We start from the raw sequence: 13,430 nt of genomic DNA, 5'->3' as shown, positions 1-13,430 counted from the left end.
GCTCTTCTCCGAAATAATTAAAACCTATCTGTAATTCTGTACTTATTAGATTACACGTGTGACGACATGACCGCAAGACTATGAACTATGTGACGCACATTTAACTGATGCGGCTATGCGGCGTTCACTATGGCAGAAGTGTTTTCGAAGCTCGGGCGTCGGCTGGTATACAACTAAAAGATGAGGTAATCTGTCGAAACGAAACCGCTCTCTCTCTCCGTTGTTGTTATACGATCACAGCCTCCGCTGCATGAGGATTACGCCAAAAGAGCAAGTAAGTACGCCAAACTTGGATAATTGCATAATTGAGTACATGCGCTTTTTTTCCATCCTCCTCAGTTGTGTGTGTTTACACCAAGCACGCATACAAGTGTTTGAGGTTATCGGGTGACTTCAAACGCACACATTATGTCATTGCTATCTTTACCTCTAAAAGTTTCTAACTATATTATGAAACTTAGTTGTACACGGGGCAGTGTGCAGTTAAAGTTGCTTTGCTTCTAAGAAAAATTTTTTTTTAAACGTTACAGCTGCAGCTGAGCCAAAATGCGTCTGTCACCCCAACGTCTTTTCTTCCCTTTGTTGGTGAGCTTCTCGTTGTCAGGAGCCGGGGTTATTTTGATTTACTTACTCAACAAAAAGGTAAGACAATTGCATCCATTTGTTTTTTCAAAGCTCGCTCGGATCTATGACGTGCACGAGGGTTAAATCGTTTTGTTAATTTGTATAGAAAAATGCCGGCAAGAAAGAAGAAAAAAAAGGCCTGAAGGATAAAAAGTTTGAAGCCTACAAGGAAGAAATTACGCTCAGTAATCAAGTGATACCACTCATCATAGGACGTGGTGGCAGAGAGCTTGAGAGAATCGAGCATGCCACCAGTGCAAAACTTATTTTTGGAGAAGAGATAGATGTTATTAGTGGTGATCGCAAATGTTTCTTAGCTGGTCCTACTGTCGAGAGTATCAGGCTGATAAGAGAGGAGATTGGAAAAATTGTGAACAAAGAGGAGGTTATTGAAACATATGAAATTTGGGCTCCGGTAAGAACTATAAATAGACTCGACGAGAATAATGGATACTTGTTGAAAGAATTACAAAATGCTTCATTGGTTAAGATCATTTTTGACAAGTCTACCATTTCAACCACCACTGATTTGGGTATGTACTAATGTTTTTCAACTTTTTGTAACGGTGTTCAGGCGTAACTTGGATGATATTAATTTTTCGTAGATGCACTGAGAAAAGTGACAATAAAAGGTAAATCAGAAAACATAGCTGAAGCTCTACAAGCTATTGAAGCAAAAATTCGTGAAGATAAGAGAGAAACCCAGGAGAATTTACAAAACGCACACACCAGAACACCCAGAATAAAGCCTTCCTATTGCTCATTGTCAGATAATGGTGCTCCTACTGAACTAGAAAACGACTCTCTTGATTTTCATAGCATAGATGATTCGTTGTGTGAGTCAGGTAAAATGAATTGTTTCACATTGTCAGTTTTTAGCACAGGTGAATCGTGAAATCTCACCCAGAAATTTTTTTTCAGCACTTGGAAAGCCATACGAGGTTTTTGTTTGTTCTGTAGAGAACCCTAGTCGATTTTATATTCAAATTATTGGTTCAACTAATAAAAAATTGGATGACTTGATACAAGAAATGACAAATTATTACCAGGATGAAGAAACGAGACTGAATCATGTTTTGGAAGAAGTATGTTACTACCTTACACAAACAAATATCTTGTAATTTCTAGATTTCAAATTTAATTTTTTATTTATTTATTTATTTATTTTTTTTTTTTTTTAGCAGATAAGACTAGATCAAGTGGTGGCTACTCAATTTAGTGATGAAAAGTGGTACCGTGGACAAGTTATTGAAAAGCTTGATGATCACTTTTACAGAGTATTCTTCAGTGATTTTGGTGATAGCGCTGAAATAGCTGCCAAGGATCTCTACGAATTGAGCACAGAGTTCTTGAGTCTAAGATTTCAAGCCCAGGAGACTTCGCTGTATGGAATTAAGCCAAAGTAAGTCTTGTCATAAGCTATCACATTTTTATTTACAAATTAACCTTTCTAATTATTTTATATAAAACATTTTTTGCTATTAACTAAATTGCACAATCTACCTTCATCTACATAAATTAGTGAATCGGCAATTTTTTGTGCTTGCTTCGCAAACTTCATTGAATAAATCTGGCTTTATTTCTTCCATCATTCTCCAAGCACAATTTTTACTGATTCTCATCGAGTTCTCCCAACAATAAGATAGCCCAGCTTTCATGAGTAGGTCACAACCAAATTTGTCTGCTAACAACAATCTGGTAGCTATATTTTCGGGCGTTATTGTGTCAATTAAATTTCGCTCGCAGATTTCCTTCAACCCTAGAACAAAAAAGTACTTTGATGAAAATTTTATCAAATTTATATAATTTAATACGCTTTGGGGTGCAAGGTACAACTGACAAATTTTTAACCAGAGCAAAAAATATAATTTTAAATACCGTGAAACAATTTTTCGAAAAGTTTGAAACAATTGCAGGAAAAAAAAAATTATCGGTCTCAATATAGGAATTTTTGGAATAGGACGCTTGATTACTTATACACATAACGTGAAAATAAATTATTTCAAATGTAAAATTTATATTCCACCCAAAACAGACAAGTTAAATCTTTTTTCTCTGGTAAAAGTATAAGGTAATCGTGCCTCAAAAAAAAAAGTAAGAAATATCTATGATTAATAGTGATGGCGTAAGAGACAAAATCAAACCTTTTAAGTGAAATCTCAACGAAAGTGAAAGCAATTGAGGAGCTAGCTTGTCCAAATTATCGACGTGGTCGGAGTAAATATATCGTAACAACTCTTTCGCAACTTTGGCGGATAGACCAAACACTTCTAGTTTATTTTTCATCTGCTCGTGCAAAAAAAAAAGTTTTTTATTTATTTTTTATTTTTATTTTTTATACACACATGGTATACTTGTTCCTGTATATAATATATACTTTTTTTTATTAGTTCTCAATTACAATTTTGCAATGTATTTTTCAATCGATGAAGTTATATGACGTTAATGCAAACATTAAAACGCAACAGTTACGAACACACTGTATAAATAAACAAGCGCAGTAAGCAGGTCACACGAGCGAGCGATCGAGTTTTCGAAAAAGGAAACAAAGTAGTCCTCAACAATGATCAGTTATGTGTTTGTGTAAACTCATGAAATCACACGCAGCCCCAAGCCAAAAATAAGTGCACTTTTGAAAAAACCCGAATGGATATACAAGCAACAGCAATCATTGAACCCGCTCGGGACGTACGTTCTTTGGACAATCGGTCGTGGACGGCGAGTTTGTCGTCTTTTCTCCCTTGCCTTCCTCCTCCTTATCTTCTTCCTTGGCATCGTCGAGCGGCTCTATCATGTTCGCGAGCACTTGGCTCCGCGCCGCGATGACGCAACTGTGCACCGGGATCTCCAAATTCTGGTCCTCTCCTGACGTGCAAATCAACTTTGTGTCGGCTGCGTGCGGGTGCTTCAACAGCTTCGCTATGTCCTGCAAACAATTTGCTTTTTAGTTGCAACTCGTTTTTTTTTTTTTCCTCCCCGGCAATGAGTCCATTCGATTTCCGAGAGAAATGAAACCGAGCCAATTAAAGTGGATCATCAAGAATTTGTGTATACAAAAGAAACTGATCCACATTATTTTTTTGTTTTCCAAGTAGGTACACTGAGAAAAAAAAATAATGACAGTGCTAGAATAGTAATCTGGTGTCATTCCTTTGCCTTTTTTTACCTTTGCCAATTAAATTATTTTTACCATTCCGGACAGCAATTTGTATCGTACAAACAGTTAAAATCACTGTACTCGCACCAAGAATTTCTGGTTCAAACAGTATACCAGATCACCATTCTAGCACAGTAATTTTTATTATTTTTTTCTCTCGGTGCAAGTACTTGATAAACTTTGACTCGTTGACACGTTGCCCATGAAGAAACGACGTGAACACTATATATGATATGAACGCGGGTTGAAGTTGAAGAAAAAAAAAAAAAAACTCACCACGGTGAGGGCGTGCTTTTCGGTTTCCCGTTGGGCTATCTGCACCTTGACCATGAGCCGTAGCTCGCCGGTTTTCTTCGTCAAATGTCTGTTGTCGACGACCGACAAGTCCTTGTAGCCCAGCGACACGACGTTCGAGCTCGCGTGCAGCTCCAAAAGAGCGTGATTCGGCCCCTGGTACTCCCAATTGTCGGTCTCGACGTTAAGCACCGCGAACTGAAAGCGCACCTTGACCCGCTCGACTTGCTCGATAGCGCAGTTCCGTATATTCAGGCAAAGCACTACCGGGTTTGTTATCCTCTTGCCTGGAATAATAATCAAATGCGGGCACACGCACTTATTGTTTTGCGTCCCTATGTATATTATACATGTAGGTATGTAGGTATGGGCAAACCATCGGGGGTCTTCCAGAATCTAATGGAGAGGTTCCACGAGCTGCGTATTCCGTTGACGTTGAGGTCGAAGCTCGGGCTGTCGAGGCTCTGTTTTTTCGAAATTGCTCGCCTGTACTGCCCTATCGGCCAAGTGTACTTGAATATCGCGTCCGACACCGTTGGCACCAACACCTCCATCCTTCGTGTATTACCTATATGTGCCCTTGTCAGGTGTACAACACGTGCTTTATCTGCATAGAATTGAAAAAAAAAATTTAAAAATACATATATTTATATACAAGTGTATTGTACTTGTTTGAGTCTCGAAACAAGTACGATTTAAAGGTGGCCCTGAAGAATCTTCATTTGGGGTGTACATGAAATGTTTCGAAGGAAAAAGAAAAAACGCTTCGCGATTCTCGAGTATATTTGTCTATAGTGTCATTCTGTGTTTATTTGTTTAATCAATGATGTTGTTGTTTAGATACTTTAGGTCGGAACGTTTTTTTTTTTTTTTTTTTTTTACAACAACTCCATCGAGTAACCCAATGTTTATCGTCCTTTTGACGTGCGAGCAACTCCCGAAATTTACCTGAAAAAACGGATACGCTAAACAAAACAAACTACGTGCATGTACACTCACTGCTTAAAACGTATACGAAGATTATTATATAATTTTCGCCGCACCCCCTATACACAAAGCAACGGGTCGAGTAAAATCAGGTACGCGTGGCTCTCGTGTAGGTATACATATACAACATTTAAAGGCTGCAATTTATACATGGAATTAAACCAGAGAGTTTCATATCGAACAGCCCAGATCTGATTGCCCCTCCCGCGCTTACTTGGATAATACAACGCGAGCGGCGATTCGAACTTTCGTTATAATTGTGTTTTACAACTTCGCGTTGCGTTTAATAACCCAATATTCACCCTCGCCGCTTTGAGCTCTTTTATTCGTATACCTCTCGTTCGCCCCCACTGGCACTTTATTTGCACGATATCCTTAATTTTTTTTTTTTTTTTTTAACGTAAAAAATAATTGCGTGGTGAAATCGCGAAACACCTTTTAATGCGTGCTCATACATGGTTATCCCGATACAGCCCCACTGCTGCATCAAAGTTCAAACGACGGTGATTAAGTAATTTCCTCGGGAGCTCGAGAGAGAGCGTCGAAAAGTCGTGCCTGTATAAACCGCGCGCGTACAAACAAGGGGTTGATGGGCGCGATATTAGATCGTTCGAGCGATGAACGGCCCTTGGAATTTGGCGTGGCATTGCGAGTGTACAATATACGTTGCAACGCGGCTGCGGAATACACGTAATATATATGGGTACATGGTTGTTCGCGCATCGGAGCACATCGCGTGTCCTGGAATGGAAGCTAATTACTATCGCTGCTGTTGCTTACTCCCCACACGTATATACGTGTTTGCTCGTGTGTACACGAATCGCACTACATTTTACAACATCGTTTTGTTCCTTCGCTGCAATAGTATCACCGATGCATGGTATATATGTCATTGTATACAGGACGAGGGTCGTTGCGCGAATAAAATCCCCGGATGTCTTGTCTTTGAGTGTAAACTATCGAATGTATATATGTATTGTCTGTTTGAGTTTGAGTACACATGTATGCGTGCTTGTTTTGTCGTTTGAAATATATAGATACGTTAAAAGCGCGCTTTCAAGCGTACCTCTTTGCGTATCGACGCGATGCCAAAACGTCGGTTAGCTAATGAAAATTTGTACACGCGCAATACCATCGAGCTAATCTCGCACCATCCCCGAAAAAAACGCGTCGCGTCGTTTCATTAGCCAAAGTGTTTCAGATATGTATTTTCTTGACCCGCTGCGTTTCGGGTCATATTTCATCGTACGTATCCGAACTTTCGCGCAAAAAGAGCAAGTGCCATAATAACGGTACGTGTCGGTGTTTTATCATGCGCTGATGTACGAGAACGTTTTGTGGGTCGGCTAAAGTTACACCCAGGGGGTAGTTTCATTTTGTTTTTTGTTTTTTTTAACTTTTCATCCCGGCGCGCTTCAAAAAAAAAGGAAAAAAAAAAAAAACTGTTGTTGTACACAAAATGAAACTAGATGCCTTTTACCTCGTTAATTTTCGGGAAGGCGAAATATTCAGTCACGTGTATAGGTACAGGCTTAGAATTATTATGGTGGGTCGAAGGAACCGGCGAGCAAACAGAATCGTTGGGTTAATCGATGCCTCGGGAAAACTACCTTTCGTTTCCTTCCCAATTGTTTACGTATTTCAGAATTTTACTGTACGAAATCACTTGCGCACGAGAATATAAATATTCAGGTATACGTACCTAACTATCGAGGAGTATACTATTGGTAAATTTTTTTAATTTTCTATAACCGCCTCTTGGATTTTGAAGACTCTTCCTGTAACTTTTAACCCGGAGTTTTTTCTCACGAGCTAGATAACGACGAAAAATGGTAAAAGAATCGTTTGAATGGGTACCCTACTTTTTCATATGATAAATATATTAAATGTATAACTATTAATAAATAATTTTGTTTTTTACTTGACACTTTTATCCAAAGGGTGGATTAAAATGCTACCCAACACGATAGTCGTTTTTTAAATTGTGAAAAAATAGTTTCAACTAAGACATGTAAGTCGACTACTGATTACTTTGCTGTATATTCTGCTATTTTTATCAGGTTAATTTAAAAGAAGCCTTTAATCTCGTTAAAACTGGTCACGTTTATAATTGGAGAATGCATTTATGTGTGATATTATGGTATATCTACGTAAAGTCCAGATACGATATCTAAATAATATTCATTCTTAAAAAAAAAATTACTCTCCTCTTTCCCGAAGTGATAATTATAAAAGAAACCTTGTAAGTTATATTAATATGATTGGGGGTCAATTGGCTTGTAGCAAATGTAGTGTGTTATATATATATATTTTTTTTTCTTAATAATCACGTTGAAAAAGTGTATATGTTGCTTTGTTTAAGCAGAGTAAACTATTGCTTCGGGATCATTTAACAAAACATATTTTAATTATGTTGAGCATTATGAAAGCATTTAAAAAAGATTTGAATGATTTATCATAAATAATAGTAAAAAAAATTTTTACTGAAATCAACATTTGAAATAGACTGCAGTGACTGTTAGTTGGAAAAAACATTTGAGTTTTGAAGATGTTTTTAAAAGTGGTTATTTTACTGCGACTTTTTTTATTGTGTACTAGTTACGTTAGATGCGCTTTTGTAATGACGTTTGTAACAACTTATAAACACTTTTATTTTTTATTACGTATGGGCATCATAACATCACAAGAAAAAATCGTATAATACAAAACTTTTGGCTCGCGTTAATAAAAAAAGTTTTTGTCTGGTTTTTCTTTGTAAAAGGATAAACAAATCAGTTGGTATCACTCTAGATTATTTTCGTATTAAAAACTCGTTTTAGTTCAATTATTTCTACAATTTAATATAATTAATTATTGTAAAAATTCACTGAAATAACAAGTTATACGATGAAAAAAAAAAAGACTTCTGTCACGCGACGATCAATTTTTTACAATAGTTATAGAATAACTTTTAAGTTCTAAATAAGTTTTAAAGAATAGTTGAAAAATAATTTTTTTCAGGTTTTACTTTTTCATAAAGTTCTTTGTCAATATTAGCTTCAAGAGACTCGTTTGAATCGTCTTTTGGAGCATTACCATGAATCACTTTTTTTCACTAGAAAAAATTTTATTACATCTTGAATATCGAATTGGCTCGAAGATGCATAGTCTCAAGAGTCAATTAATTTTCATTCAACACGTTGAGCTGCAGGAAAATAACAAAATCATTGCTGGGCTATCGTTATTACCTTTTCCTCCCACTCTCAACCATATCCCATAGATTTACCACATTTTAATTTCTATTTAAAAACATTAACCGCAACTTGACTCAAGTAAACATATCGAATTCACGAATGGCTGTACTCTGTGTCCCGAACAGTAATTACATATACGGACGCCGAATCCTCGTCAAGTATCCGTCATTTCCGTAGCTGCGAGAGCGTCACGGTCGCCGTTGATTTTGAGCTCAACATCGCATAGTTAAAAAAAAAAAAAAAAAAAAAAAAAAAAAAAAAAACAATAATAATAACAAAGTACTCCCAAGTCGGATCGAGTGAAAGTGCCTCGCGATTAGGGATTGCGGCGATCAGTCCGGCACCTATACAGTACAGTCGACCGCAAGTCTCTATTAGCGCGACCGCGCCCGCCCCGCTGGCTCGTGTACTTGTCATTCTATTTTCACCCGCGACGTTTTGTCTTGCGGTGCGAGTGTATATATACTGTATCGGTATACGTATAGGTGGAAATTATGGCACTCCATATGGAGGTATGATGAGTCGCCAGTAGAGACAATAGGTAATGCTACTTGTGTATTTATAGTTCACAGGCTCCGTCTGCAAATGCACTTTGCGGAAGTTGTTAAAGGACGTGCCGAACGAAGCTATACCGTTTGCTATCGGCTTTTTTTATTTTTCAGTACGCATAACTCGATGCGTGATTTCGTCTTCGCGGATCTTGTGACAATACATCGATTGTTGGTGGCGATATTTTATATATTATATATTATATTTCCAAACCAAACGTTTTTCTGGCTAAAACCTTAAGATTATTTAATGGCTGATGCCAGAGAAAAAAAAAAAAAAAAAAAAAAAAAAAAAACCAAGAAAACTAATCAACCTGTCCGTAGTTTCTCACAGTCTCGGGTGAAAATCAAAACCTCAGTCGACAAGGGTCCGTCTAATTTCCGGAAATCTAAAATTTGTAGATACTATAATCAGTAATTACACATATTTATTTTTCATAATCGAGGGTATATTATATCAAGGTATGATGTATTGTCTATCAATATCAAATTAATGCAGCACGCGACTATCGTGAAATCATGTCCCCCTCCACACCCAAACTTTAACTTGCTCAATATTTGTCAATTTTTGTTTACATGAAAAAAAAAAAGAACAAAATGCCCATTTTTTTTAATGATCCCCCTGCAAAACCTCAATTGTACCACCTGAAATATTGTTCATCGCCTGTCGCGATTGACCTTTAACTTATATGTTTTTTTTTAACCTTAGGTTGTAAGAAGATATTCCATCCCACCTAATTTTCCATGCTATACATCAAAATTAAAAAAAAACAGATTTCAGAAAATTGTCCAATATTACTTACCAGATCAAACGAAGCCCCAAGAAGAAAGTCCGAAGGAATAAGTAACCAAGTGTCCCTGTAAAACGCGCGAGCGTGACACCGGCTGTTCTCCCTTTGACACCGAAATTTCCTGACTCCAAAAGCAAGGAGTTAAAGGCCCAACTTTGACTCTCGGGATCACTCGATGACACGACTCGGTACAACAATAATTAACGTGAACGTCTAGAGCGTGCATCTAAATCGATGTATTACTGATGATGCACACGTCGCTGTTCGACAGCTAATGGCCTCTGTTATACCGTGCTCACGCACACTGTATTTTCCGGCTTCATTACACACACCGGACACCCACCACTGGTGTCTTACAGCGCGATTTTTTCCGTCTCTTTCTCTCTCAGTTGGTCATCGAACTTGAACCAAAGGCATCGAGTGCTCTTTTACTCGCACCGGGTTGTCGTGCACGAGCATATTCTCGTTTCGCGATTTATTGCCAGGTGACACGCCACTACGGGCTTGCCGATCTAGCGAAATGTACCAAAAATGGCCTTTGCCCTGGAATTTCTTCGTTTGCGCATGTTTTGCAAATGGTTTTTTTTCCAATCTATATATACGGGAGGATAACCGATGCAAACACGAAGTATGTTTGTTTGCATACACTACGGATGCTCCTTTTGTTTGAGGGAAAAACGTGAGCCAGTTTTATCTAAGTATTTATCGGACGCTCGTCCAGTTAGAATCGAAATTGACAGGTGATAGCACTAAATGGCGAATATACAATTACCAGTTGATAACGGACAAACAAATTTTTTTTTTTTTTCCAAGATATCCCGGATTTTCTACAACTTGCGATAAAATTAACGTACGCCCTCTTGCGTTGCGGTGTATCCTGTATATATGTTTGTTGAATTGCAGAAAATTTAATTAATTTCGACAATTGCGCAGCAGCGTAAACGTAAAAAGGTGTAGTTGGGAGAAGGAGCGAAGGAGCTTTCATTCAAAGCTCCCTTTGTTCGAGAGTTTGCGCGAAGAATAACAATGCAAGGAGTCGAAAGGGGAAGGAGACGGGCTCAAGGTCGACTCGCTCAATTAAAACTTGGATACGAACCCTCGCTCGTTTAATTAAACTTTATGTTACAATTATTTTTTTTGTTTCTCCATTTGTCGAAATGTAATTCCACACCCAAGTCTCAGCTTTTGCGTACGCGCTAATACCAACATCTCGCAGATCAAACGTTACCTCCCTCCCACTTGGACGTTAGATTTTTCCAAGCAAACACGTCTCGTTATCATCACCCTCGGCCAAGCTTGGAACTCGTTATTGTTATTTTTCTCATTTTAATATTAATTACCGCACACGTGGCTATTTTGACACTGCATTTAGTATTTTGGTAAGTATTTCGCGGGTGAAGCTCCACGTCATTTTTACAAATGAAAATTTTTGTCCCAACCCCGAAAAACGAATAATTTTTTTATCCATTTCAACCACTGTCGTACCCCTTGCAGAGACGGCGAGTGGAGCAAGCAGGCGATCGAGGTGTTTTCGAAGCTGAGCGCCGACGGCCAGTGGGAAGCGCGCACGGCGACCAACCGAGCCTGGAAGGAACGCCTCGAGGGCGACTCGACTCTCACCAGAGCCAGCGGCAAAGAGGCCAACCCCGTTCCCGTGATCGAGCTGTTCGAGAAACGCGACGACCAGGTGAGAGAGAGAGAGAGAGAAAAAAAAACCATTTTCCGATCTATCGTATACTATTTATGTTCCTCGTTCCCTTCCTCAGCTCGTCAGTATCAACAAGGAGTTGGTGAAGCTGGAGCTGGCCGTCGCCGAGGATCATGCGTGGTCCCGGGCTAGCTCAACGTTGTCGCTCTCGCGGCGTAGCACCGACTCGCCGTCCAGGAACTCGGAGCCCTCCGGCAGCGTGAGGGAGACACGAGACGAGAGAAACGGACACGCCGAGAAGGTAATTACTGGTTGAGCCTTTGGACTCTCGCTTGGTCTTCTTTGCGATAATTACGCCGAGAGATTTCTATTGGACGTCAGAGAAACGTCCGAGTCGTGATTCGTTAGCTTTGAGGTGTTTTGACCATTAATAGGTGTACAGAGTGGATTTTCCAAGATGTACCCACCAAAGTTCAGTTCACTAAAGTTGCAAATGCGTGGCTTGATTTTTAATATCCCGATTGTTGTCGGCGTTTCCAGGGCTTTGGAGATGTCGAAGTGGTTACCCCGGCCAGGAGCGCGATGAACGGCTCGCGTAGCTTCCTCGACGGTGAGAGGGTCGTGCCGGCGAATGGCTACCAAAACGGGGTCAAGAGGAGGCCCAACAACCCGTTCAGGCAGAACGAGAGTCGGCCTATCAACGTGCTGCCCGCCGGAGCCGAGTTTGATTCCGACCGAGAGGATTACGACTCCGACGGCTTTGACATGTACTGAGGCACGCGCCCTTTTCGGTTTTGGAGTACTTAAGTCTTCATCTCTCTCTTTTCTTTTCTTTTTTCTTTGCGTCAGGGTTGCCTCGCTTTGATCATTGTGAACTACTAGATGTTTAAGTTTTTAACTGAGAAACCATACGTACAAATCGTGTCGTCTTTCGTTGGATAATATCACCGAGGAGGGATGTTTTTTCTATCATCTTCATTGTCCTCAACTTTGAATATACAATTTACATTTCTCTGAAACTTTTTTTGATTTCTGATTCGTACACGATACTAAAAACTAAAAAAAAAAGAAAAAAAAAAAAAAGAGGTTCGTCCTACATTCCCACTTGATCGGTATAAACTAAGAAATTTCTATCGAGTTCCTATCAGTACATTAACTTTTGACACGTGTGCCTTTGACCTTTCACGAGCGCAAATAACCATAATAAAACACAATACCTGTATGTTTCTAAAACTCCTGCGATGGCGGCTGGATCGCTACACATAGACTGTTAGGCTGTAGAAACGAAGCTGTGAATGAAGAGTAATAATGATAATAATATTTTGATTAACACTGAACTAACAATGGTTAGTCTCCTGGTAAACTGTGCCAACGCCAATGCACAATTCGTAGTATGTATACGTCGGCTCTTAGCTAGGAAAAAAAAACAATCGCTTTATTCTGATTGAACTTTTTTATTTTACTTTCTCGTTCGTTGCCGACAACTATCTTGTTTTTAGCAACGGAAACGAAAATTCGAGGATTATTCATAATTGAGTTTTATTTTTATCATTACGGGCAGAGGCGAAACTAAATAAAATAATGTGCCTTGAGCGTAACACAGTATTAACGGATTGCGCAGTTAAGTGTAAAATATGTCCTATTGTGTTAACTGTGTAACAAACGACGATTCGTTATAAGTACTTGTAGGGAAAAAAAACATGCCTGAAATCTATATTTTTTTAGAAAAAAAAAAAAAAAAAGAAAAACCTGTATTAGCTCGTAGTTGTTGATTAACATTTATCCTTTCGTAAAAATTCACAAAATGTATTAAAAATTGGACATAACTTGTTTTCCCAATATACATATTAATAAAAATCAAACGGTTGTACTGATTGAAATATTAACCACGATCCGAAGAATGATCCTCGCATGCACCCGCACGCGGAAGACAACGAAAATGCCCAACTACCGGTGTTGCTTTTTTATTTTATTTCTCCTTAAACGCCACAAACGAGGAGAAGGAAAAAAAAACCGAGCCACAACAACCAGAAGGAGAAAAACGCCAGATCGTGATCGGAAGTAAAACGACAGCCATGCACCGCAGGGTCGGATAAAAAATTAACGTCCCCAACGACGACCACGACGAAACGGCTCGGATGGAGCAAC

The 13,430-nt window shown here is 38.9% G+C and overlaps 3 protein-coding genes across 4 annotated transcripts in view; 1 reads left to right on the top strand and 2 right to left on the bottom strand.

Annotated features, from left to right (window-relative positions):
• Positions 1–118: 118 nt before the first annotated feature.
• papi (tudor and KH domain containing protein papi) lies at positions 119–13,144 on the top strand. 2 transcript variants are annotated; one of them, XM_089593510.1, is made up of 9 exons: positions 119–274; positions 531–642; positions 731–1,157; positions 1,230–1,469; positions 1,546–1,709; positions 1,809–2,026; positions 11,129–11,321; positions 11,401–11,583; positions 11,823–13,144. In XM_089593510.1, exons 2-9 carry the CDS (start codon positions 547–549, stop codon positions 12,054–12,056), a joined length of 1,755 nt encoding a protein of 584 aa, XP_089449636.1. In that variant the 5' UTR covers positions 119–274; positions 531–546; the 3' UTR covers positions 12,057–13,144. The 2 variants fall into 2 exon arrangements, with proteins under 2 accessions (XP_089449636.1, XP_014206920.2); XM_014351434.2 differs by having other exon boundaries at positions 120–274; positions 1,806–2,026.
• On the bottom strand, positions 2,130–9,671 carry LOC106638399 (TD and POZ domain-containing protein 2). The gene is made up of 6 exons (XM_089593548.1): positions 9,647–9,671; positions 4,452–4,682; positions 4,058–4,362; positions 3,317–3,550; positions 2,769–2,910; positions 2,130–2,383 (listed from the first exon to the last, which is right to left on the bottom strand). The coding sequence occupies exons 2-6, from the start codon at positions 4,627–4,629 to the stop codon at positions 2,130–2,132; spliced, it is 1,113 nt and encodes a 370-aa protein (XP_089449674.1). The 5' UTR covers positions 4,630–4,682; positions 9,647–9,671.
• Positions 4,643–13,430, bottom strand: part of LOC106638398 (uncharacterized) — a 31,073-nt gene continuing 22,285 nt past the window's right edge. The window contains exon 11 of the transcript XR_001338951.2: positions 4,643–4,682. The gene's annotated coding sequence lies outside the window, so the exon portion shown is untranslated. The remainder of the gene's footprint in view (positions 4,683–13,430) is intronic.

Source organism: Copidosoma floridanum, unplaced genomic scaffold (assembly GCF_036245765.1).
Source record: "Copidosoma floridanum isolate Cflo_tuat_1 unplaced genomic scaffold, Cflo_Japanese_pri ptg000019l, whole genome shotgun sequence".
Lineage (NCBI taxonomy): Eukaryota > Metazoa > Arthropoda > Insecta > Hymenoptera > Encyrtidae > Copidosoma > Copidosoma floridanum.
This window is presented reverse-complemented; position numbering and strand designations above follow the sequence as displayed.

Bases quoted from the DNA above. Each gene is read 5' to 3' on its own strand.
- LOC106638399 (XM_089593548.1), bottom strand. From the start codon at position 4,629: ATGGAGGTGTTGGTGCCAACGGTGTCGGACGCGATATTCAAGTACACT. The intron at 4,363-4,451 runs GTTTGCCCATAC...TTATTATTCCAG, and splicing joins ATTCTGGAAGACCCCCGATG to GCAAGAGGATAACAAACCCG. The intron at 2,384-2,768 runs GTTTGATTTTGT...TTTTTGTTCTAG, and splicing joins GTTGAGATTTCACTTAAAAG to GGTTGAAGGAAATCTGCGAG.
- papi (XM_014351434.2), top strand. From the start codon at position 547: ATGCGTCTGTCACCCCAACGTCTTTTCTTCCCTTTGTTGGTGAGCTTC. The intron at 643-730 runs GTAAGACAATTG...TAATTTGTATAG, and splicing joins TTTACTTACTCAACAAAAAG to AAAAATGCCGGCAAGAAAGA. The intron at 11,584-11,822 runs GTAATTACTGGT...CGGCGTTTCCAG, and splicing joins GAAACGGACACGCCGAGAAG to GGCTTTGGAGATGTCGAAGT.